The sequence below is a fragment of the Leucoraja erinacea genome, chromosome 13, assembly GCF_028641065.1.
Source record: "Leucoraja erinacea ecotype New England chromosome 13, Leri_hhj_1, whole genome shotgun sequence".
NCBI lineage: Eukaryota > Metazoa > Chordata > Chondrichthyes > Rajiformes > Rajidae > Leucoraja > Leucoraja erinaceus.
The window spans coordinates 36,374,684-36,399,495 of NC_073389.1; the positions used below are offsets into that span (position 1 = coordinate 36,374,684).

The following is a 24,812-nucleotide window of genomic DNA, read 5'->3' on the forward strand; positions in this document are numbered from 1 at the left end:
TGCTTCATAATAGGTCTGCTTTACGAATCTTGCCCTTTTTTCCATATCTCCCCTGAGGTTCTCATCTATCTCCCCCCTTTTTTCCTTAATCTGTTTTAGTACCAACTGATCCTGTATGTTTTTATGTTTTTTCTCCAATTCTTTCAGTTTTTCTACTTTATGTTCATACATAGCTAGCCGGGCCTTTTTTTGTGATGATGTCAGGGCGATCAGCTTTCCATGTATAACTGCCTTCATAGCATCCCACAGTATTACAGAATCCACATCCCCGTTATCATTCTCTTCTATGTACCTTTTTATCTCTTCCCTTATTTGTTCCACATTTGCCTTATTATTCAAAATACCCACATTGAGCCTCCAAACAGTATTTCTTTTTCTACTGTTCAGGTGTACGGTCAAGCTGATCGCACTGTGATCAGATACATCTGCCACCCCGATTTTACACTCTGTGATCCTGTGACTTTCGCCCTTATTCATTAAAAAGTAGTCAATCCGGGAGTAGACTGAGTGAGGTACTGAATAGTGTGTGTAGTCCCTTTCTAAAGGGTGAAGTTCTCTCCAAACATCAATTAGGCCCATTTCCTGTACTGATGTGTTAATAAACTTGGTCAGATGCATCTTGGGTTTTTTTAGGCTTGTTGTATCCAAATTATGATTCATGACCACATTGAAGTCCCCTCCACATATCAAAATACCTTCAGTCTCTAAAGCAATAATGTCAAACAGAGTTTTGAAAAAAACATTTGGTACTCTCTGGGGGGGCATATACATTGATCAGTGTCACAACTTTGTTTTCCAACTTTCCTTTAACTAATACATACCTTCCCTCTTTGTCCCTGACTTCTTTATGGCATTCAAATTGGACTGCATTTGTAATAAGGATAGCCACTCCCCTCTTTTGGCTAGTTTTATAGGAACTATAAAATGCATTTCTAAAGCCAAAGCGTTTTAGTTTCTCATGTTCTTGTTGAGGCAGGTGGGTTTCTTGTAAAAATAGTACCTGGGCCTTTTCTTTTTTCAGTTTAGCCAGGACCTTGCTCCTTTTAACTGGATTATTCATCCCATTTACATTGAGTGACACCAATTTGATAGTATTACGTGACATTTAATTTACCTACTCCTGTCTTGCATTCATAAATCCCCAGATAACTTGAAACAGTGCAGGTCTGAACATCTGGACAACATGTGCCAAATAAAAAAAATAAAATAAAAGAAAAAACAGTTGACTTCGAAGGGTGATTCCTTTCCACCCTGAGTCCCCGTTGGCAGGTATAGGGGAAAGCCTCCTCCCAGAGGGCCCCTCACTAGAGGTGAAACACTCCATTTCACGCATCCTAGTATCGTCCAACGTCATCCGATAGCACTTATTTTTTAGTCCAAAAGAATTTGTGACACAATAAAAGTTGGATGGGGTCTGCTCAGACTCCTGTAGTCACTCTCTTGCTGTCTCACTCTCATCTTCGCTCCTCTTTCCAACTCTCTGCCATGTCAAAGCCTGGAGAAGACGCTCCATCTCTGAGTCCGCCAGCTCCTCAGCGCTGTAATCAGGTGTCTCCACGGAGTAGCCTCTCCTCCTCAATTCCTGCACTGCGTCTTGTGCACTATGATATGTGCATGTTCCTGAGTCCCAGTGAATGCGCATCTTGTCCAGCTGTGATTTGTGATTTGTGATTTTTTTATGTAAATGAGATTTGGGGTCCCATTGTGATGTCATATGCTGCTGACGGGCAGTGTAGATGGAAGTGATTTTTTTCATTGTTTTTTGTGAAATTTAAAATGTGATCGACTTGAAATGTGATATACAATCAATCTGAACAAAACTTGATACAGCATACCACAGAACAATGGTAAGGTGGGCCAAAAACTAGCGCTATCGTGTACCATTTTGGTGTAATTTCAGGATCACACTCATCACAGACACGCACACTCACATACAAACAAACAAGATGAGAGTTTTAGTAATATATATATATAAGATATATTTTCCATGATACACAATATGATCACTTGTTATAAATAGATCATGAAACAATAATGTCAATCTGAATAAACTCAGTTCTTACTTACCTTCACTATCCTTGAACTTCTTGATAGCCACAATTTCATTGGTTTCCTGCAATAAATAAACAGTATTAGCATAAAATAAAATTACATTATAAATGTTTTAAAAAGCATTACGCCATCATCTAATATTAGAATACTGAGCTTTAAATGTTTTCAAAGAAAATTAAGTCACTTGCTTGGTAAGATAATGGAAAATACACAAAACTCAAAAATGTTTAAAAAGTTCAAAATACTTGTTCCAAAGAATAGATGTGTACAGTAAGCACTATCCGTGTGTGCATATAGTATAATAAAAAATATAATAGCCAATGACATGTCATAGTGCTTATTACTGGAAGAAGAATGACTCATGGCAAATGGGCGCAAACGATAAGTTTATAAATGGAAACAAATACAAATTTGAAAAAAGGCCTAACAGCTAATGTAATGGTATAAACAATTAAAAGAATTGTTGAAAGAAAGAAATTGATGAAATAAATCTAAATCTTATCTAAAAGAAAAATTTCAAGGACTGGAGAAAGTACATAAATAAATAGGTCAATGGAATAGTGTGGGAATACAGAGCCATTGATGAACATGAAAAAGCTTGAATCATAGCGTTACCTGGGCAACGTTTTCAGTGATCAAATAATTAAAGACATCAATCAAATTATACAAAATGCATAAAAAAATCTTTCAGAAAAGATTATGGAGGACAAAAGATGGTGAAAAATAGAGGGAGAATAACCACACAATCTAACCCTCCTTTGGCAATACCATCTAATATTTGAAGTAGCATTGCAAATTAAGACTAACAAAAAAAAAAAATTTCATTGATATGGTATAGTATAAATAAAAAATTGTGTTAATAGTCAATAAGATAAATATTAACATAGGTGACAAAAAGCTTATCCAAAGATTTAGATGTTTTAGGGAAGGGTTTAAAGAAGAAAAAAAGACGAAAAAAGCAGCTAATTTTGAAGCAATAAAGGCCTTAGGGATGGAGGTAGTTGACGATTTCTGGCAACATCCTCATAAATCTCTGCACTGTTTCCATTTTAATGACTTCCATCCTATAGCAGGACGAAAACAACTGAGCACAATATTCCAAATGCGGCCAAATCAACGTAATGTACAACTGTTAGATTACAATTGTGCAAGCCTCCACACCAATTCCCTCCACAGATGCTGCCTGAGCCGCTCAAGGGCAGGTTCAGTGTTGAATAACTATGACACCCAGCGCAAATCACATCAAACATGCATTTTGTGGGAATAATTCCCCTGGTTGAACCTTCAAGGACCAGAATGACAAAAAAGAACAGATTTCAAGCACATAGATTGTCCGGCCAAATAGGCTGATGGTGACAGGTGGCTGATGATATTTAATGTAGAAGGGGACATAGTTCTGAGAGTCATGCAGATTTGGAAAGACCTGCACATGCAAATGCCTAGGTTTCTTGAAAGTGGCAGGACACATTGAGTAAGTGATCAATAAAGCAGATTGGATCTATGAATAAGCAGAGAGTACAGAAGTAAGAATTTACAATGAACCCATACAACACAATTGTTAAGCCACAACTGAAGCAATGCATCCAAGTATAACTTTGATAACAATGATGTGAAGGCCTGTAGGAGAATTCAAAAGGAACTTAGTAGAATGGTTCCAATAGACAATATGTGCAGGAGTAGGCCATTCGGCCCTTCGAGCCAGCACCGCCATTTAATGTGATCATGGCTGATCATCCCCAATCAGTACCCCTCAGGTTCCGATGAGAGATTTCAATATAGTACAAGGTCATGATTAGTTTAGACAGGTAAACAGAAATATGTTGTAAAGTTACCAAATAGTTCAAGGAGGAGGGATACAAGATGGATGTGAGGATATTTGTTTTTTAGAAAAAGGTTAGTAATCGTGATGGAAGCTTAATGCTAAAAGAAACAATAGAAACAATCTGTAAAGCCTTTCAAAAAAATTGAAAGACAATTGGCAGGGAATTATGAGAGGACTTTAGAAACATAGAAATTAGGTGCAGGAGTAGGCCATTCGGCCCTTCGAGCCTGCACCGCCATTCAATATGATCATGGCTGATCATCCAACTCAGTATCCCGTACCTGCCTTCTCTCCATACCCCTTGATCAGCTTAGCCACATGGGCCACATCTAACTCCCTCTTAATGTTAGAGTAATGGTGGTTATGCAATTAACCGTGCTAGTCTTTGGAGCCAGTATTGCTTTGAAATGTCAAATGGCTTCTTTCTGTGCCTGAGAATTTGACAATTATACACAAGATTAAATTATTTCTATGAACCCAGTCAAAGTCTATAACACTGAACAGTTAATAATTTATTTCCAAGAGATAAGATTACTCAGAAGGTCCAGATGTAGCAAATAGAAAGGCACTGTATTATTTTGAACAGAAATAAAGAATGTTAGAAGAATTTAGGACAGTCTTGGTGCAGGGTCACAACCTAAAACATTAAGGTTCACTACTAAGCCTCCACAGATGCTGCTTGACCAATTGTGTTATACCAGCATTCTGTTTTTGTTCCAAGTTCCAGCATCTACAGTCTCTTGTGTGTTCAGGCCATTTTCTTGGTTTTATGAATATTGCATCTACTTTTTTGTCAGTTTCTGCCCTATACAGTATTTGCAGATAATATCTCAGTTAGTAGTACAGCATTATACCAAAAGAATGCAGTGCTGATATAGAAGTATAGAATGTGTATAAAAAGTATTTTCCAGCTTGCTTTGCATATCTGCTTCTCCTTAAAACAATGACTTGCTTTTTCCAATGAGATGTAAAATCCCTTATTAGATTATGACGAAAGCTGCCGACAAAGAACTAATGATTTTTGTCACACTGACTTTTCCTTTTCTGACATTGGTTGTTGTCAGGCATCAATTTCAGGAATCACTGACATCACCTAGATCATGAAGTAATCCAATCACATTGAAGCATTCTCATAGAGAGCAAACAAGCAGGTGCCAAAAATATAATTTTAATTTATATTTTCAACAGTGCGCAAAATACACATTAGAACAAAATAAATGTCATTAAGGCAAAAATAAAATATTGTAAACAATGAAAAATAAAAATTATCCATAATATTTTGAAATATTTGAGGAGATTTCAATTCACATCGAAAAATATATTTTTAGGGATAGGGAGAAATTAGGAGAGCCCTACGTTCCCAAAGGCATTCAGATTGGAGGATATAATATTCTTTCAGGTTTACAAAACAATATGTTTTTTTTAAATAGTAGTTGCATTGTTTCTCTCTCAGACATATTGGAAATTGAAACAACTATATCTTATGACTCACCAGGAATAATGTGAAACAAATTCTGATATGTCAATAAGATAAACTGGCCTGTGAGGTGCTCTTGGTTCTGCAGGATGTCATTGGTTCAGAGCAAAAATGAAATCCATCCATTTAAAATTAATGCTTGAAAATTTCAGAATTCCCAAACTTAGAACTCTCCTAGAAAATGGCTCATACAGCGCAAAAATAGGCCCTTCGTCCCATGTCGATAATGCCCATTTACACTTATCCCAGTCCTCCACATTAGATCTGTGCCAATTTGCACACAAGCAATTCAAATACATTTTGTGAAAATATCTGCCTCCATTACAAACAGTTCATTGCAGATACAAAAACCCTCTGTAAAAAGATTTCTTCCTCAGATCGCCACTAAGCTTCGACCTCTCACATCAACCTCTGCCACCTTGTCGTAGACAGTCATTCTGGCGGGAAAAGGCTTTTACTGTGTAACCTATCTATCTCTTCCCATATAAAGACATCAAGCCTTGCACAAAACTCATGCTCAAGCAGGCTTGTGACCCTCATCTTTATTTACCCTTCTCAAACCTGGGCAAACTAGAGCAGGCAAAGGACTGGAAAATAACACCAACACTGTCTCTGCAAATTCCTCAAAAGACACAGCCCAGTTATGCAAACCAAAGTTCAAATCAGTGTTCCCTCACTGGCCAACACCTACAGCACGTCACTGTAATTATACACAACACTATTCAGCAAACAACACTACTCATGAGCATAACACCAGATTGTAAAAGACAATGGAATGTAAAATAGACAATGGAACAGAAAGTGAAATGGAAAAAGATTACGAGGTGGAATGAGGTAAAAAAATTCAAGAATGGTCTCAATATATCTGGGGGGTGGAGAAACCCAGGCCCATGACCACTCAAAGTGGATGAGGAATGTTAAGGATAGCATTGATAACATCAAGCCACCAGTCAGAAGCACACAGATGCCCAAAGTAAATGGAGGGAAAAGTGCATCACCTCATAAACCACCCACCCATGCATGCACAACTCGTCACACGAATCATCTCAGAATCCACAAAATTGTTGTAGTAGTCATTAGAACCCCAGCAATTGCCTGAAAGGAAGAATAAGCCAACTACTCAGTGTCAATGAAAGACACTTTTCCCTCCATTTACATGTTTGTGGCTGCAGGAGTCAGTACTTTAGAAGCTATCCATAAATCATATGTATAAATTCATTTGCAGGATAAATGACTAAAAATGTAATTATTGTGGCCTTGTCAAACATAAGGGTTAGCACTACACGCTACGAATCCCAGCTGTGGAGACACTGGTATCGTTGTCTCATTGTAGGACATTGATCATTCTTTTAATCTGGATTTTTAATTAATGTATTGTGGGGTTTTTTTTAAATACATAATTTACTAGACTAAGTGGGACCCGTTGGGTCCCATGTTCACATGGGATGGCTGGTTCCCCGACGCAATATTCCACCTCTCCACCAATTCCAATATTGGTGGCCAATGGGGGGGCTTTCTGCAATGCTGGTATGGGTTCTTGGGGTGGCAGCTCAGTCCCTCAAGCCTGATCTGCTGGCAGCTCACTCACGGCTGGTGGGCTGGCAGTTGACTAATTCCTTGAAATTCCATTTCAAGCAGGGTGCAAGTCCACCAAATTCAAATCCATGTTCCTACCATTTCAAGCAGGGTGCAAGTCCACCAAATTCAAATCCATGTTCCTACCATTTCAAGCAGGGTGCAAGGCCACCAAATTCAAGTGCAGTTTCCAACCACTTCAAGCAGGGTGCAAGGCCACCAGATTCAAGTGCAGTTTTATTCCACTTCAAGCAGGGTCCAAGGCCACCAAATTCCAATGCAGCTTCATACCATTTCAGCAGGGTGAAACCACCATAAAACCACACATGACACCAAACTCACAGTTCAGTAGACATTCAGTGTGTTCAGTTGATTCACAGCTCAGACAGAGTCATGACCTCTCCCTCCCCCATCATGCAGAGACTGAGCCACACCCACACTTCCGGGTTTTATAACCCTTCCCCCTCCCACCGGAAAAGGTGTGGCTTTCAGGTCGTGATTGACAGGAGAGAGATTCTCAACATTTTTAAAACACGTATAACACTTTTATTTTTCATTGACGGGAAGAATTCTCTGCACCTGCTCAGCGGAGGGGGGACTAAGTAAGATGGCCAAAAATCACAGCCGTAAGTGTAGCGTTTTATCTAAAATCAATATACAGTGCAAACAGGAAGTAAGTGCATTTGCAGTACTGCCTTTTAACTTCAAGCCAAATCACCCAAGCCGCCATTTGCAGTAAGTAATGCCTTTCAATTTCAAGCCAAAGCATCCAAGCCACCATTTGCAGTTAGTAATGCCTTTCAACTTCATGCCACCATTTGCAGTAAGTAGTGCCTTTCAACTTCAAGCCAAAGCACCCAAGCCACCATTTGCAGTAAGAAGTGCCTTTCAACTTCAAGCCAAATCACCCGCCACCATTTGCAGTAAGTAGTGCCTTTCAACTTCAAGCCAAAACACCCAAGCCACCATTTGCAGTAATGCCTTTCAACTTCAAGCCAAATCACCCAAACAACCATTTGCAGGCAGTGCCTTTTTACTTCAAACAAACCATATTTTCATTTTCAAACCACATTAAGGGTGCTCACAGTTGTGTAGACATTTGTTCTGTGTTATACAGAGCTCAGAGAAACGTGACCCTTGGCTTCATCCATCTTGCAGAGACTGAGTGAGGCACACCACTTCCTGGTTTTATAGTCCCTCCCCCTCCCTCCAGCAGGGGCAGCAGAGAAAATGGTGATTTAAAACAAATTCAAGCCAAAGCTCCAAAGCCACCATTTGAAGTAAGTAGTCCCTGTTGAACTTTAAACCAAAGCTCCCAAGCCACAATTTGCTGTAAATAGTGCCTTTCAACTTCAAGCAAAGCACCCAAGCACCATTTGCAGTAAGTATTGCCTTTCAACCTCAAGCCAAAGCACCCAAGCCACCATTTGCAGTAAGTAGTGACTTTCAATTTCAAGCCAAAGCACCCAAGCCACCATTTGCAGTAAGTAGTGCCTTTCAAATTTAAACCAAAGCTCCCAAGCCACCATTTGCAGTAAGTAATGCCTTTCAATTTCAAGCCAAAGCATCCAAGCCACCATTTGCAATAGGTAGTGTCTTTCAACTTCAAGCCAAAGCACCCAAGCCACCATTTGCAGTAAGAGGTGCCTTTCAACTTCAAGCCAAAGCATCCAAACAACCATTTGCAGGCAGTGCCTTTTTACTTCAAATAAACCATATTTTCATTTTCAAACCACATTAAGGGTACTCACAGTTGTGTAGACATTTGTTCAGTGTTATTCAGAGCTCAGAGAGACGTGACCCTTGGCTTCATCCATCTTGCAGAGACTGAGTGAGGCACACCACTTCCTGGTTTTATAGTCCCTCCCCCTCCCTCCAGCAGGGGCAGCAGAGAGAATGGTGATTTTTTTTAAAAAACATTAATATCTCTCTGATTTGTCAACGATGGGAAAAATCCTCCGCACCCGTAAGGCGGAGGGGGGCTCTGTGCGAAGTGGCCAAAAATGACGGCCGTAGATGGCAGTGTTCTGTCGGAAATCGCAGCACAGTAGGCCAAAAGCGGTCAAGATCAGAGATTTAGTAATACATAGATGATGCTTTTATAAGTGATATACTAAGATTTTATATGTACTTTATGATATTTTTCAATATGCAATGCATTTTTATGTAATGTTGCGTCTTGTCTGGACCTCGAGTCTTTAATAAAGTTTATTATTATTATTACACAAAGTAGGAGTAAATTAGTGGGTCAGGCAGCATCACTGGAGAACACCAATAGGTGATGTTTCAGGTCAGGACCCTACTTCAGACTGATTGTGGCGGGAGGGGGGAGGGAAGGTAGGAGAAAACTGTAAGCAAGGTGGGACCCCCCACCACTCTTCCAACTTTCTACCCACCACCCTACCACAATCAGCTTTAAAAAGGGTTCCAACTTTATCTTATCTAGGTTCTTCAGAGATGCTGGCTGACCCGCTGAGCTACAGTGCCCTCCATAATGTTTGGGACAAAGACCCATCATTTATTTATTTGCCTCTGTACTCCACAATTTGAGATTTGTAATAGATAAATCACATGTGGTTAAAGTGCACATTGTCAGATTTTAATAAAGGCCATTGTAGATTGGTTATTTCCTACTAGCCAATTGTAGGACTTGTTAGTAATGGCTCCGCCTATTGTAGTGCTTGTTAGTAATGGCTCGGCCTAATATGCATTTTATATTAACAAGAGCTGGCTTATGCCATTCGGTATGAGTAGCTGCTAGGAACTGTAATGTACTGCAGATCGATACTGTAAGTAGATTTAATAAACATGTGTTGTATCCCGATTTGTGTTTGACTTGACTCATTACATGGTGTCAGAGAGTGAGTCTTACCTACTCCATTCACGTTTGTCGAGTTTTGTTTTTTTAATTCGTTTACGTGCCAGTTATCTCTATCATGGCAAACTCGTCTTGCAGTCCTAATCCTGAGATCTTTGACTCTGACATTGCTGAACGCTGGCATCTTTTCGAGCATGACTACACTCACTATGTTCTCATCGTTTATCGCAACAACCCCCCCTGATGTGCGTGCTTCTGTATTATTCAATTTAGCGGGCCCAGAGGCAATGAATCATGCCAACAATTTCACATTTGAGTCTGTCGTTTTGGATGCTAATGGACAGGTCCTAGTGCCTGCAGAGACGATTGATGACCCTGCTGTCTTGCTTGCAAAGTTCAGACAGTTGTGTGACCTGACCTCGAACTACATAATTGAACGAACCAAGTTTTATGCTCGTTTGCATCAGATTGATGAACCGATTGAACGTTTTATCAGCGTTTTGAAACACATGGCTGCACGCTGCCAGTTTCGTGATCTGTGCGATGAACTCATCCGTGACAAGATTGTCGGAGGTATGCTTGATAGCAAGTTAAGGGATGAACTGCTTCGTAACACTGACCTAACCCTTAATCAAGCAGAGCACGCCTGTCGGATTATGGAGTTAACATCTTCTCACACCAAGTCTGTGCCCTCCGGTCAGCGTTCTTAGTATAGTGTCAATCTTACAGACACCTCCTATGGTATTTTAATTGTAATTTCTGAAATGATAAAAGGTTTTGCACTTCGTACAAATCTCCAACCTTTTATAATTCCTAGTCTTTCCCAATGAATAAATGTTTTATCTATAATAGATATTTTGAACGACGGATTATTAGCTATTGGAGAAAGAAGAGATAGATTTCTTAGATTAAGAGTAAATTTTACTTGTCTCCAAATTCGTAAAGTGCTATGAATAATCGGGTTTTTCTTATACATTGTATTCTTCAACTTTATTGGGGAGAGAAGGATCGCGCCTGTTAAAAGGCGAACAATCCTCTCTCCATTACTAACCTATCTACCTGTTGACATGAATTGTCCAGCCAGTGAATTACATTTTTAATATTCACTGCCCAATAATAGTACAAGAAATTGGGGAGCACCAATCCACCGATTTCTTTAGGTTTACATAAATGTCGTCGATGAATTCTGTGTGATTTATAATCCCAAATAAAATTTGTAATCTGGGAATCAAGTTTTTTTTTTTTAAATTTTAGGCAGACATCTCAATATTGATTGAAATAAATAGAGAATTTGTGGGAGAAAAATCATTTTTATGGCATTTATTTTCCCTATTAGAGACATCGGAAATGTTTTCCAGAATTGAATCAGAACGTTTAATTTAGTAACTAAAGGCAGGAAGTTTGCATTGAATAAAGAATTATATTTTCTAGTTATTTGAATACCCAGGTATTTATATTTTTCTGTAGCAGTTCTAAAAGGAAATTTTAAAAGGTGTGTCGACTCTTGGGGTTTTATCGCCATGATTTCACTTTTATTCCAGTTTATTCTATATCCTGAGAAAGAACCGAATTCCTCTATTAGATTTAATATATTTGGTATACTAACTTGAGGTTTTGTAATGTATAATATGTCATCTGCATATAATGATATTTTATTATTGGAATATTTAGTATTATAACCGTGAATATTTGGATGCATTCTTATACTTTCCGCTAAGGGCTCTATCGCAAGAGCAAATAGCAGGGGTGATAAAGCACAACCGTGTCTATTGCCCCTGGATTAGTGAAATTTCAGAAAAAGTATGTAGTTGGTCAGTATTCTAGCAGTCGGCCTGTCATATAGTAATTTTATCCATGAAATAAAGTTCTCTCACATCTGAAATTTTTGCAGTACTGTGAAGAGGTCTTCTCATTCTACTTGGTCAAATGCTTCTTCTGCATCTAATGAAATAATTGGTAAGTCTTCTTCCTCAATTTGGTGTGAATACATTATATTAAAAAGACGTCTCAGATTATTAAATGAATGTCTCTTGGGTATAAACCCCGTTTGATCAAAAATTGTTTATATAATTATGAAAGTTTATGAAATTAAGGACATAGAAAACAGAAATCAATTAGGACGGGAGCACCTCAAGGCTGCATGCTCAGCCCCCTGCTTTACTCACTCTATACCCATGACTGTGTAGCCGGACAAAGTGCGAACTCCATCATCAAGTTCACCGATGACACCACTGTTGTTGGACGAATCACAGATGGGGATGAGTCAGAGTATAGAAGTGAGATCGACCGACTGACAAAATGGTGCCAGCACAACAACCTGGCTCTCAACATCAGTAAGACCAAGGAACTGATTGTGGACTTTGGTAGGGGAAGGACGAGAACCCACAATCCTGTTCACATCAATGGGACGATGGTGGAGAGGGTCAATAACTTCAAATTCCTGGGCGTGCATATTTCTGAGGATCTTTCCTGGACCCAGCACATCGATGCAATTATAAAGAAGGCACATCAGCGACTCTACTTTCTGAGAAGATTACGGACATTCGGCATGTCGAAAAGGAGTCTCCTAAACTTCTGCAGGTGCACGGAAGAAAGCATTCTGACTAGTTGCATTGTGGCCTGGTTCGGCAACTTGAATGAACAGGAGCGGAAATGACTACAAAAAGTTGGGACCACTGCCTCGTCCATCATCGGCTTTAACCTCCCCACCGTCGAAGGTATCTATCAAAAAGGCAGCCAAAATCATCAAAGACCCACACAATCCTGGCCACACACATTTCACCATTGCCATCAGAAAGGAGGTACAGGAGCCTGAAAACTGTAATGTCCAGGTTCAGGAACAACTTCTTCCCTACAGCCATCAGGCTACTAAACACAACAAGAAATAAGCTGTGAGCTCTGAACTGCAAAAGACTATATAATTATTGCACTATATTTGTTATTTATTCAACTTTTCCTTTTTTTTCTCTTCTCCTGTTATGTACTATGTTTACATATTCACATATTCTGTTGTACTGCAGCAAGTATGAATTTCATTGTCCCATCCGGGACAATGAAACACTCTTATGACAATAAAACACTCTTGACTCTTGGACAAGAAACAAGTTGTACATTCCCTGAAACCACAGTACTCCAGCTGTGGTCTCCTCAAATACTTACTTAAGTAGATTGAGGTATGATTAACAGATAAAACATTGTAAGAATCCTTTTTATGATGAGAGGGAATAACTAATGATATGCAGCATTAAAATCTATTAATAATTTTATGTTAGTGATCCTCATTGATTAGCAAGTGTGACATATCCAATTTGGTGATGTTACATATTTGATGGCAATGTAAACTGTGAGAAGGCATAGAGGCTGCAAAGAAATGTGGACCAGTTAAATTATTAGGCAATAAAGTGGCAGAATCAACATTTAATTGTTGTGAAACAAGAAAAGCATTTTCAATCAATTACCTTTTTGTGATACAACAGAATCTCGGGCCTAGGTGAAAGTTACTGAAGTGCTGAAGAGTGTACGAGGAGTGTACGAGGAGTCTTGGATGTAAGTCAGAAGGAACTGAACAAGGGGGAAATTGCAGATACTGGTTTACAAAAAAAAATGCTGGAGTAACTCAGTGGGTCAGGCAGCATCTCTGTAAGAAATGGATAGGCAACAGTTCATCTATCCATGTCTTCAAACTGATTGTAGTAAGGGAGAGAAAGCTAGAAAAGTGGTGGGGAGGCGGGACAAAGCCTGGCAGGCTCTCCCACTTTCTTCCCTGTGCCCCACCCTGGTGCACTACCATCTGTCCCAGCCGCTTGCACCTGCTGCCGGCTGATCCGCTGAATTACTCCTGCACTTATTTTTGTAAACCAGCATCTGCTGCTCCTTGTGTCCACATTTTCCTGTTCAAACAATGTTGAGTGGCTGATTACTGACTAAAAGACAACTTAACAACTGACAATCCCTAATGTGCCCCTGCCCACACAGCTTCCATTTGCGCTGGCCATATTGTATGCTGGTGTTTGCACCAATTCTATATATAAATCCATGATGACAAAATAATCACACTTTTCACAGTAAAATGTACTGTTCATCTTGCTAATCAGAAAGAATTCTCACACTTGCTACTGTCTGCTTGTTCAGGCTAAACATACATTTACGGAACCCTGTCATTCTGTTCTTGACGCCCTCCACCCTCAACTCCATATAGGGATCCCAGCAGTCCTTCCAAGTAAGACAGAGGCTCACGTGCACCTCCTGTAACCTCATCTACTGCATCCGGTGTTCCCAATGTGGCTTCAAAGTCAGTCAATTTTATTCGTCACATACACCCGAAGGTGCAGTGAAATGAATTTGCCAGCAGTGATACACTTAACAAGAACACACAGTACACAATAAGATTTAACACAACCATCCACCACAGCATTCTTCACTGTGGTGGAAGGCACAAAGTTCAGCCAGTCCTCCTCCCTTGTTCACCCGTGGTCGGGACCATGAACCCTCAGTAGTCGCCGGTAAGGGCGGCTGGATGTGCAGGCCCTCTCGTCGGGACGGTCTAAACTCCGACATCGGAACAGTCGAACACACTCCGTGGCATGGGGCGCCTGAATCGGCACTTTCTGATCAGAGACCGTGGCTTCAGGATGTTAAAGGCAGCAGGCCGGCAGTCGGAGCTCCTCTCCGGTGATCCTCAGCTAGGGATCCCAGGCTCCGGATGGTAAGTCCACTCTGCGCCCGCGGCTAGAAGCTCCGCAGATCGCGGCTTCAGGATATTATAGGCCGCAGGCCAGCGGTCGGAGCTCTTCTCCGGCAATCCCCGGCAAGGGATCCCAGACTCCGCGATGGAAAGTCCACACCACGCCCGCGGTTAGAAGGTCCGCTTCAGGATGTCATAGTCCGCGGACCAGCAATCGGAGCACTCCTCTCTGGCGACCCCCGGCAAGAGTTCGCCCGCTCCGCGATGGAAAAAGTCCATGCTGCGCCGCTGCTGATGCTCCGGGCCCGACTCCAGGAAAGGCCGCTTCAATCCAAGCTGTTAGGCCGGGAGAGGGGAGGCAGAGAAGCGACATGGAAAAAGTCGCCTCTCTGTCAAGGGTGACTGAAGAACGGTTTGCCTCTTTCCCCCCCCCCCCCCCCCCCACCCCCCATCACCCCCCCAGAACACACCGAGAAACACCGAAAACAAACACTTACCGACAAAACAAAAAAAACAAAAAAAGTCGAAATAACGGACGCGCTGCTGACAGAGCAGCTGACTCACAGCGCCCCCACCGACCCAATCCTGTACAGCGTCGACACAAAGAGTAGACTTGGGGACCGTTTAGCTGAACACTTGCGATCGGTCTGCCAAGACATACTGGATCTCCAAATTGCTAACCATTTAAACTCCCTTTCCCATTCCAACATTAATCTTTCTTTCATTTGCCAGAGTGAGGCCAACCACAAACTGGAGGGACAGCACCTCGTATTCCACTTGGGTAGTTTGCAAGCCAATGGTATGAACATTGAATTCTCAAATTTAAGGTAACCTTTAATTAACCAACCCCCTCTCTTCTCCTTACCCTACCCCCCTGGGTCCCAAGCTATCATTCCCCTCCAACTCCACCTCATTGCCTGCTACTTTCCTCTCCCTAGCTTCAAAATCTGCAACTCCCCAAACCTGTTTCTCACCTATTGTTCTCATCTCTGGTCTTTGGTCCAACCATCTGCCTATCAAAAAATCAATTTCACCTGAGTTGACCCATTACCTGCCATGCTTTTAACTGCCTCTCTCCTTACAATTAACCTGAAGAAGGATCTCAACCTGTTCTCCAGAGATACTGCCTGGTCTGCTGAGTTACTCCAGCACTTTTTAAAAATACATTTTTACCAATTACAACCAATTCAGAATAGTCCCGAATAGAGAGTGGAAAGAAATACATAATTGGGATGAATATGGTTTGACCAACAGACTAGTTAGTGGAAAATTATATTGACCATTTAATCCAGCAACAGCCATGTCATGTATAAAACAATTATCTCTTGTTTGGCACAGGGGCTGAGATACCTGCTATTCAGGCAAGAACAATCTTGAAACATAGAATATAGATAAATAGGTGCAGCAGTAGGCCATTCGGCCCTTCGAGCCAGCACTGTCATTCAATATGATCATCGCTGATCATCTAATATCAGTACCCCATTCCTGCTTTTTCCTCATATCCCTTGATTCCTTTTAGCCCAAAGAGCTAAACCTAACACTCTCTTGAAAATATCCAGTGAATTGGCCTCCACTGCTTTCTGTGGTAGAGCATTCCACAGATTCACAACGCTCTGGGTACAAAGGTTTTTCCTCATCTCAGTCCTAAATGGTTAGTTATGAACTGTCATTGTTCTGCTTACTTCTTTCTTATAACATAAAACTAGAGGTTGTACATAGAATGGATTACGGTATTACATAGTTGGCACCTAAAATTAGGTGCCACTGTACTGTTTTGTGCTGTATTAACTTCTAATAAAATAAACAAAAAAAAAAAAAAAAAAAAAAAAATGAACTGTCATTGCCTTCAAAAACATTAGTGGTGCAAAACTGCAGTCTATTCCATCCATGCCACAGCCTAATCTCAGCTTCATAATGGTGACATCCTCTCAACCTGTTGCTTACTGAGAAACTGACAAAAGCATTGGCAGAATGGAAAAAAAATGGAACAGATAAGGGAACAGATTGCTGGCTTTTTATTTCATAAGCATTATATGGTGCAATAAAGTCAAAGCAATTGTTAGATAGACCATTTTATAAAGAGCAATACAAGTAACTACCTGTATTTATTCTTTCAGCTTTGTTTCATAAATCCTTCTCAAAATTTCCTGAGAGTTGTACAGTATAACACAAGTTATACTTGGATGGTACTTCCAAGTTAAACACATGTGGAACAGCAGCTGTCAATACAATCTTCATCATACCACATTCTAATATTTTGAGTCTGCAAAACACTCCAGGGAACCATTTATTTGGTTTTACTATTTCCAGTAAATCATACCACATTTTTCTTCACAACGGAGGCAGACCTTTTATCTTTAGAGCATTGCGATATGGAAATTATATTTAGGTTAGACGAAAGCCAACTTTTTGGAATACAATATTAAATATAGAAACATAGAATAAAAATAGGTGCAGGTGTAGGACCTTCGAGCCTGCACCACCATTCAATATGATCATGGCTGATCAATCAAATCAATATCCCATAACCATATAATATAACAATTACAGCACGGAAACAGGCCATCTCGACCCTTCTAGTCCGTGCCGAACACATAATCTCCCCTAGTCCCATATACCTGCGCTCAGACCATAACCCTCCATTCCCTTCCCATCCATATAACTATCCAATTTATTTTTAAATGATAAAAACGAACCTGCCTCCACCACCTTCACTGGAAGCTCATTCCACACAGCTACCACTCTCTGAGTAAAGAAGTTCCCCTCATGTTACCCCTAAACTTCAGTCCCTTAATTCTCATGTCATGTCCCCTTGTTTGAATCTTCCCTACTCTCAGTGGGAAAAGCTTTTCCACGTCAACTCTGTCTATCCCTCTCATCATTTTAAAAACCTCTATCAAGTCCCCCCTTAACCTTCTGCGCTCCAAAGAATAAAGCCATACCTGCCTTCATTAATTAAAACAAAATATAAACTATATTCAATCATCCATGTTGATCATTAAAATTGGATATAATTCATCATGGCACCTATTACCACTCATGTATAGTCTTGCACCTTGCAAGCATGACAAATTATCTGCATTAGCAATTGTTCTAATAGAAACTGCACTGGCACATTATGTGGAAGCGGCTGGTTTAAAATATGTCCATTTAGTGTAAAGTTGGCTACAATCAAAGTTGAACAGTGGAAGATAGACACAAACAATCTTGAACACCTTAATGTTTGTTGATAATGAATGGAGAACACATAAAGGATCTGCATTGGTACAGTCGAATAACCTGAACGTATCCTTAAAGCTAATGAAATAGGTCTGAAATTTATTAATTAATGAAAATTAAAACCAAGACCTGCTAATATGCTCAGTGTACAAACAGAAATGTGGTAGCCCACATATACCTTGTTTTGGTCATTTTAATATGGCCAAGTATTACCAAAGACTCTAAGCTAACTCCCCTTCACGTCTTCAGTATAAAAATCAAGTCCATTGTTATATGCACATGTACTGTGAGGTATAGATGCAATGAACAGTTTCCTTGCGGCAGCATCGCAGGCACATAGACTCTAATAAAGATAAATTATACATAAATTACACATAAAAATTCAGGATTTTGTATGTCCACTCGTGAGAGCAATGGGGATTAGGATTAAGGCCTGATCACTGCAGAACACCCTCTGTGTTATTTTAGAGATTCAGGCTATTTTGTTTTGCACTGGGGGTTAAAGTTATAGCCAACACAGCTAAGAATGATATGAAATGAATCATGGGTAAGGCACTGAATAAATTCAATTTTAACATTGAACTTGTGTAATAGTCTATGATTTTATTTTAGACTTTTCTGTGTCTGCTCCTTCAATCACTGATAGCAGAGCCTTCACGTCCTAATTCCACATCTAGAACCCTCCAAGTTTTAAAAACTGTAAACAGGTTCAGTAATCACTTTACAGGTTCAGTAATCACTTTATCAGCCAGACATCTACAGTGCCCTCCATGATGTTTGGGACAAAGACCCATCATTTATTTATTTGCCTCTGCACTCCACAATTTGTGAGTTGTAATAGAAAAAAAAATCACATGTGTTTAAAGTGCACATTGTAAGATTTTAATAAAGGCCATTTTTATACATTTTGGTTTCACCATGTATATATTACAGCTGTGTTTATATATCGTCCCCCCATTTCAGGGCACCATAATGTTTGGGTCACATGGCTTCACATGTGTTTGTAATTGCTCGGGTGTGTTTAATTGCCTCCTTAATGCAGGTATAAGAGAGCTCTCAGCACCGTATTTCCTCCAGTCTTTTCATCACCTTTGGAAACTTTTATTGCTGTTTATCAACATGGGGACCAAAGTTGTACCAATGAAAGTCAAAGAAGCCATTATGAGACTGAGAAACAAGAATAAAACTGTTAGAGACATCAGCCTAATGTTAGGCTTACCAAAATCAACTGTTTGGAACATCATTAAGAAGAAAGAGGGCACTGGTGAGCTTACGAATCGCAAAGAGACTGGCAGGCCAAGGAAGACCTCCATAGCAGATGACAGAAGAATTCTCTCTAAAATAAAGAAAAATCCCCAAACACCTGACCGACAGATCAGAAACACTCTTCAGCCGTCAGGTGTGGATTTGTCAATTACCACTGTCCGCAGAAGACTTCATGAACAGAAATATAGAGGCTATACTATAAGATGCAAACCATTGGTTAGTCGCAAAAATAGGATGGCCAGGTTACAGTTTGCAAAAAAAGTACTTAGAAGGCCCATCAACCACAGTTCTGGAAAAAAAGGTCTTGAGGACAGATTGGATGAAGATTAACTTATATCAGAGAGATAGCAAGAGCAAAGAATGGAGGAGGGAAGGAACTGCCCAAGTTCCAAAGCATACCACCTCATCTGTGAAACATGGTGGTGGGGGTGTTATGGCCTGGGCATGTATGGCTGCTGAAGGTGCTGGCTCAGGTATCTTAAATGATGATACAACTGCTGATGGTAGTAGCATAATGAATTTTGAAGTGTATAGACACATCCTATCTGCTCAAGTTCAAACAAATGCCTCAAAACTAATTGGCCAGCAGTTCATTCTACAGCAAGACAATGATCCCAAACATTCTGCTGAAGCAATAAAGGAGTTTTACAAAGCAAAAATAATGGTCCATTCTTGAGTGGCCAAGTCAATCACCCGATCTGAACCCAATTGAGCATGCCTTTTATATGTTGAAGAGACAACTGAAGGGGACTAGCCCCCCCCAAAAAGCTAAAGATGGCTGCAATACAGGCCTGGCAGAGGATCACCAGGGAAGACACCCAGCAACTGGTGATGTCCATGAATCGCAGACTTCAAGCAGTCATTGCATGCAAAGGATATGCAACAAACTACTAAACATTAAGAAAGAACTGCAGAAGTTAGAGCAATCGAAGGTAGACAAAAAATACTGGAGAAACTAAGCGGGTGAGGCAGCATTAATGGAGAGAAGGAAGAGGCGACGTTTCAGGTCTCTACAGCATTTTTTGTTTACAAAATACTAAACATTTACATGACATTGCTGCGTTCCAAACATTATGCTGCCCTGAAATGGGGGGACTATGTATAAACACTGCTGTAATTTCTACATGGTGAAACCAAAATGTATAAAATGGCCTTTATTAAAATCTGACAATGCGCACTTTAACCAAATGTGATTTTTTTTCTATTACAAATCTCAAATAGTGGAGTACAGAGGCAAATAAATAAATGATGGGTCTTTGTCCCAAACATTATGGAGGGCACTGTATTCCTACTCATTTATCTGCAATATTTATCTGCAATATGCAATAGATGATATTAATACAAACTACAGCTGGATGAATAAATGCATTCCTTAAACATTAGCATCACTAGGCCACAAAATCCTTATGTACAAAGCATTTACACACATAGCATTGAAAAAATCCTCTTTGCCGTTCATAAAGGATCATTACATTGGATCAGTGTTCACAGGAAATAACTCAAAGCTAAAAATAAATCCAACCATTATGGCAACCTCAAATCTACCTCTGGGCCAAATCAAACACCCACTGTCCATCTTAGAATTCTCCAGTTGCTAGGCAGCTTGAATACTTCAAATAACATTCAAAATTAACTGGATATATGCAATTTTTGTACTTAATTTTTGTTTAAAATGCCTGTTTACAAAAACAAAGAAATAGACTGCACTTTGATATGTTATGTAATGTTTAGCAATATCACATTTTAATAAACAAGATTCCCTTGGGAATTCAGTAGCGTTGGACTTGCAGATTTCCTGAATGATTGAATGTTACTCTTGTTAATTCCCAAGTACTCATTTACTTTTTGATTACATTTCCCCTTGTAGTAAAATAATAAATATTCCAGTGAAGCCAGTGAGTTTAAAGGCAGCAGAAAGTTTATAAGCACTCCCGACCATAGCACCGGCCACAAACCTACCCAGTTATGGCGTTCCACAACTCAACCCAGATTCCATTGCAGGCTTGGATCTCAATCTGGACCCCACTCCTGGCTGCATTTAGGCTCTGGCCAGACATCCTGTTCGCACATCGTGAACTAACAAGCGAGTCAGATCATTTGGAATTCCAAACAATATGACACTGCACTATTGGAGTTTTACTCTAATGTGGGAAAATAAATTAGGTAAGCAGCTCTGGGAGAAAAAGCTGAAATATTATTCTTTAAATGGTGAGTGATTATAATGCATTGGTGTTCAGAGAGACTTAGGTTCACTTTTAAACAATCAATGAAAATTGATCGAGGTACTGCTGGTAAATCGGAAGGCAAGCAGTTTGCCAGCATTTATTGCAAAAAGATCAGAGGATAATAATAAAAATCTTATTGGTATTTTATAGGGCCTTGGTGAAGTCTACACCTGGAGTTAAGTACACAGTAAGGAAGGATATATTAATGTTAAAGGGAGGATACACATTCAATATTCCTGAGATTGTTGGATTTGTGATTGGAGGAGAGATTAAACAGAATGGGCCTATACTCTCTAGTTTAGGAAAATGAGAGGTTAAACACATTTTGTTTTGCAGGGTTAGCTCCAAGGATGATGTTTCCCTGGGTTGGAGACCTAGCTTAAAAGAAGGGGTCAGTTGTTCAAAAATGAGTAGTTCTGTAGGGAACTGCTAGCTGAGTGCAGTGCAAGGGTCAGCACATGTCTGGTGTCCAAATCACAGAGAAAAACAGAAAGGTGTATGGCCAGTGCACATTACTTCCTGCCCCACTACAGAATGTGTCAATGATTCAGAAGCAGCATGCATTTCGTATCTAGCCCTTCAGTTTTACACCATCCATGGCTGGCATAAGGATTGAGTATCCGTGCCTTTATTAACAAATAAAAAAAAATAAGTGCAGGCAAATTTTATATTTAAAAAGTATTTTGATGGATATTTATTTTTTCCAAATTAAAATGTATTATTAATTTATTTTATTTTAGTTAATTAAATACACCATAATAAGATCTAATATCTGTTGCCTAATTCCTACTCATATCCCACTTCAATATGTGGGATAGCGGCGCCATTGAATCAAAGTCCATCATTCCTACAGACCTAATAAAAGTGTAGCCATGAGACAAGAATGATCTTCCCCATTATTTCTACCGTTTAACCATTTCTTGCTTTCTACTTAGGCACTAAATAATTATTCTAGTCTGACTTTTTGTGCTTTTAGCTGCTCCTTTAATAAGAAAGAGAACAAAGTAAAGTACACTAATCAACACTGACACCTCTACCAGCTCTGACATGTTCCTCTTCTGAAACATTAACACCCTCAGCCCCCCTTCACTCCAGAGCTGCTGCCTAACCCAAGTACTTGCCACGTTACCTATTTTTGTTTCACAATTCAAGCTATTGCAAATTCTTTGATGTACCATAAAACTTTATATCTTCATTGATTAAACCCACATAATCATTACAAATCAATCATCATTTGGTTGCAAAAATATGAATTGTTGTCATGATCAGCATGCTGAAAATCTCAGCAGTCAGAATACAGGTTATTGAATGGAGACCAGAGGATCTTGTGTTGAGTAGAGCTAAAGATGTATGTTGCTAGCAGGCTTACACAACAGCATTGGTGTCATGAAAAACAACCAAGCCATACCACATGCAGCCCACAAAGCAACAGAATTTGTAGCCATAAATTATTTAAATACTAAACAGTGGAAAAGCTTATTTTCCTTTTCATATGTCTCATGAACTACTACAAAACATGACCATATGCATCAAGCAGGCTCAACAGGTTTACATAATGGTGCAAAACACTTACACAACACAATTACATTAATAGACATAATGACTCAGATCCAGTCCCAGATCCCTACCCTATACCTCCACATCCCACTTTCTCATCCCAGTGCGACAGAACATGAAATGGCATGTCTAAGAATTCCAAGGTGCTTTATGGCAAGAATAGAACTAGGTAACGGTACACGAGCATGCCGTGCAAATAATTCAATAATTAAGATGAAGATAAAGATTACCAAAAATTAAGAGCTAACTTGTATTGCAACAATTAAAATGAGAGAATCGGGCCTATATATATGCCAAGCACCTTGCTGATACCAACCACGTTTAAAAATAATCCTTCATTTCTGAAATGTATTGTCCTTTCCAGAGAAAGGAAAAAGTATATCGAATAACCAATATGCCAGAGATAACTTCCTACACTCCCTCCTTAAATGACACACGTAGACTAAAAATAATCCCTACTTTTTAAGACAAAATGTCAAAAAAGTCAGCATTGTAAACAATACGTAAACGTAGTCATGATTTCAATATTATTTCTTAGTTTCACAGTTCCCGTACTACCCATGGAACTCTTTGTAGATTTTGTTGTCTGATTTGTTTGTGTATCAAAATTTCGGTTAATGTAGTATAATAAAGTAGATAATCAGATATTAATCCTGTGGACATTTAATTCATGCTCTTTAAGGAAAGGTATCAATCAACATAATTACATTATTACATGATAGGTACATCAAATACTGGGGTTGAGGAAGGAAACTTGAAATCCATGACATGTTTTATTCTGTTGAGATAGACAAATATAAAATCCACTGACCTTGTGCCTGCATTTTAGTACCACCCCATAGGCTCCTGCAAAAGAAGAAAAACAATTATGCTTCAAAAGATTCAAATAAATTATCCCAAATATTTATTTCCATCCCTCTCCCTGCTATCCAGGATTCTTCACAATCAAAACATCTACTCATTGCCAGGATACAATTCCTTTTTTATTGATCATGTTCCAACACTGCCCAAATGAGGAGCAGACTAAACAAGAGAATTTCAGTATAGGAATAGAGAGGTTCTTCTGCAGTTGTATAGGGCTCTGGTAAGACCTCATCTGAAGTATTACGTACAATTTTGGTCTCCTAATTTGAGGAAGGACATCCTTGTGATTGAGGCAGTGCAGCGTAGGTTCACAAGATTGATCCCTGAGATGGCAGGACTGTCATGAGAAAAGATTGAAAAGACTAGGCTTGCATTCACTGGAGTTTAGAAGGATGAGGGGGATCTTATAGAAACATATAAAACAATAAAAGGACTGGACAAGCTAGATGCAGGAAAAATGTTCCCAATGTTGGGCGAGTCCAGAACCAGGGGGCACAGTCTTAGAATAAAGTGAGAAAAAACTTTTTCACCCAGAGAGTTGTGAATTTGTGGAATTCCCTGCCACAGAGGGCAGTGGAGGCCAAATCACTGGATGGATTTAAGACAGAGTTAGCTAGAGTTCTAGGGGCTAGTAGAATCAAGGGATATGGGGAGATGGCAGGCACGGGTTATTGATTGGAGACGATCAGCCATGATCACAATGAATGGCGGTGCTGGCTCGAAGGACCGAATGGACTCCTTCTGCACCTATTTTCTATGTTAAACCATGAGTGTCAAATGCAGCCTTTCCAATGAGTGTCAGAACTGGCTTAGATTTGGTGAAAGATCATCAATAAGTAAAGTAGACAAAGTTTTTCTATCTTCAAATACGCTGCTTAATTTTCTAGTTATTTCCAGTAATCCCTTTTACTTCACGTTCCCAGCTAATGCAGTGTTCCCCTTTACACTATCTTCTTTCATTCACCTCAGTTTAGGTCTTCTCTGAACAGATCACCTGCACAAACAAGCCATCATCATCCTCCCTCTGCCAGCATTTAACCCTATTTGCATCACCTTTTCTCAAGAGTTCATTCCTCAGATATTCTCTTTGGTTTCTAAAGCTTTCTACTTTGCAATTTTAAAAATACTATTTCCTCACTTTGCTTAGTTCTGACAAAAGGTAATTGACCCAGATTGTTAACTATGTTTATCTCTCCAGTTAGACATCACATTCTGTTTCATTTTCAATTTTCCAGACGTAATATTTTTTCTGT

The 24,812-nt window shown here is 39.6% G+C and overlaps 1 protein-coding gene across 6 annotated transcripts in view; it reads right to left on the minus strand.

Annotated features, from left to right (window-relative positions):
- Positions 1–24,812, minus strand: part of cdkl5 (cyclin-dependent kinase-like 5) — a 118,523-nt gene that overhangs the window by 65,281 nt on the left and 28,430 nt on the right. For all 6 annotated transcript variants that reach the window (XM_055644919.1, XM_055644918.1, XM_055644915.1 and 3 more), the window contains 2 exons: positions 23,507–23,541; positions 2,068–2,113 (listed from right to left, as the gene is read on the minus strand). In XM_055644919.1, the coding sequence (XP_055500894.1) occupies positions 2,068–2,106 (39 nt within the window). In that variant the 5' untranslated portion in view covers positions 2,107–2,113; positions 23,507–23,541. The remainder of the gene's footprint in view (positions 1–2,067; positions 2,114–23,506; positions 23,542–24,812) is intronic.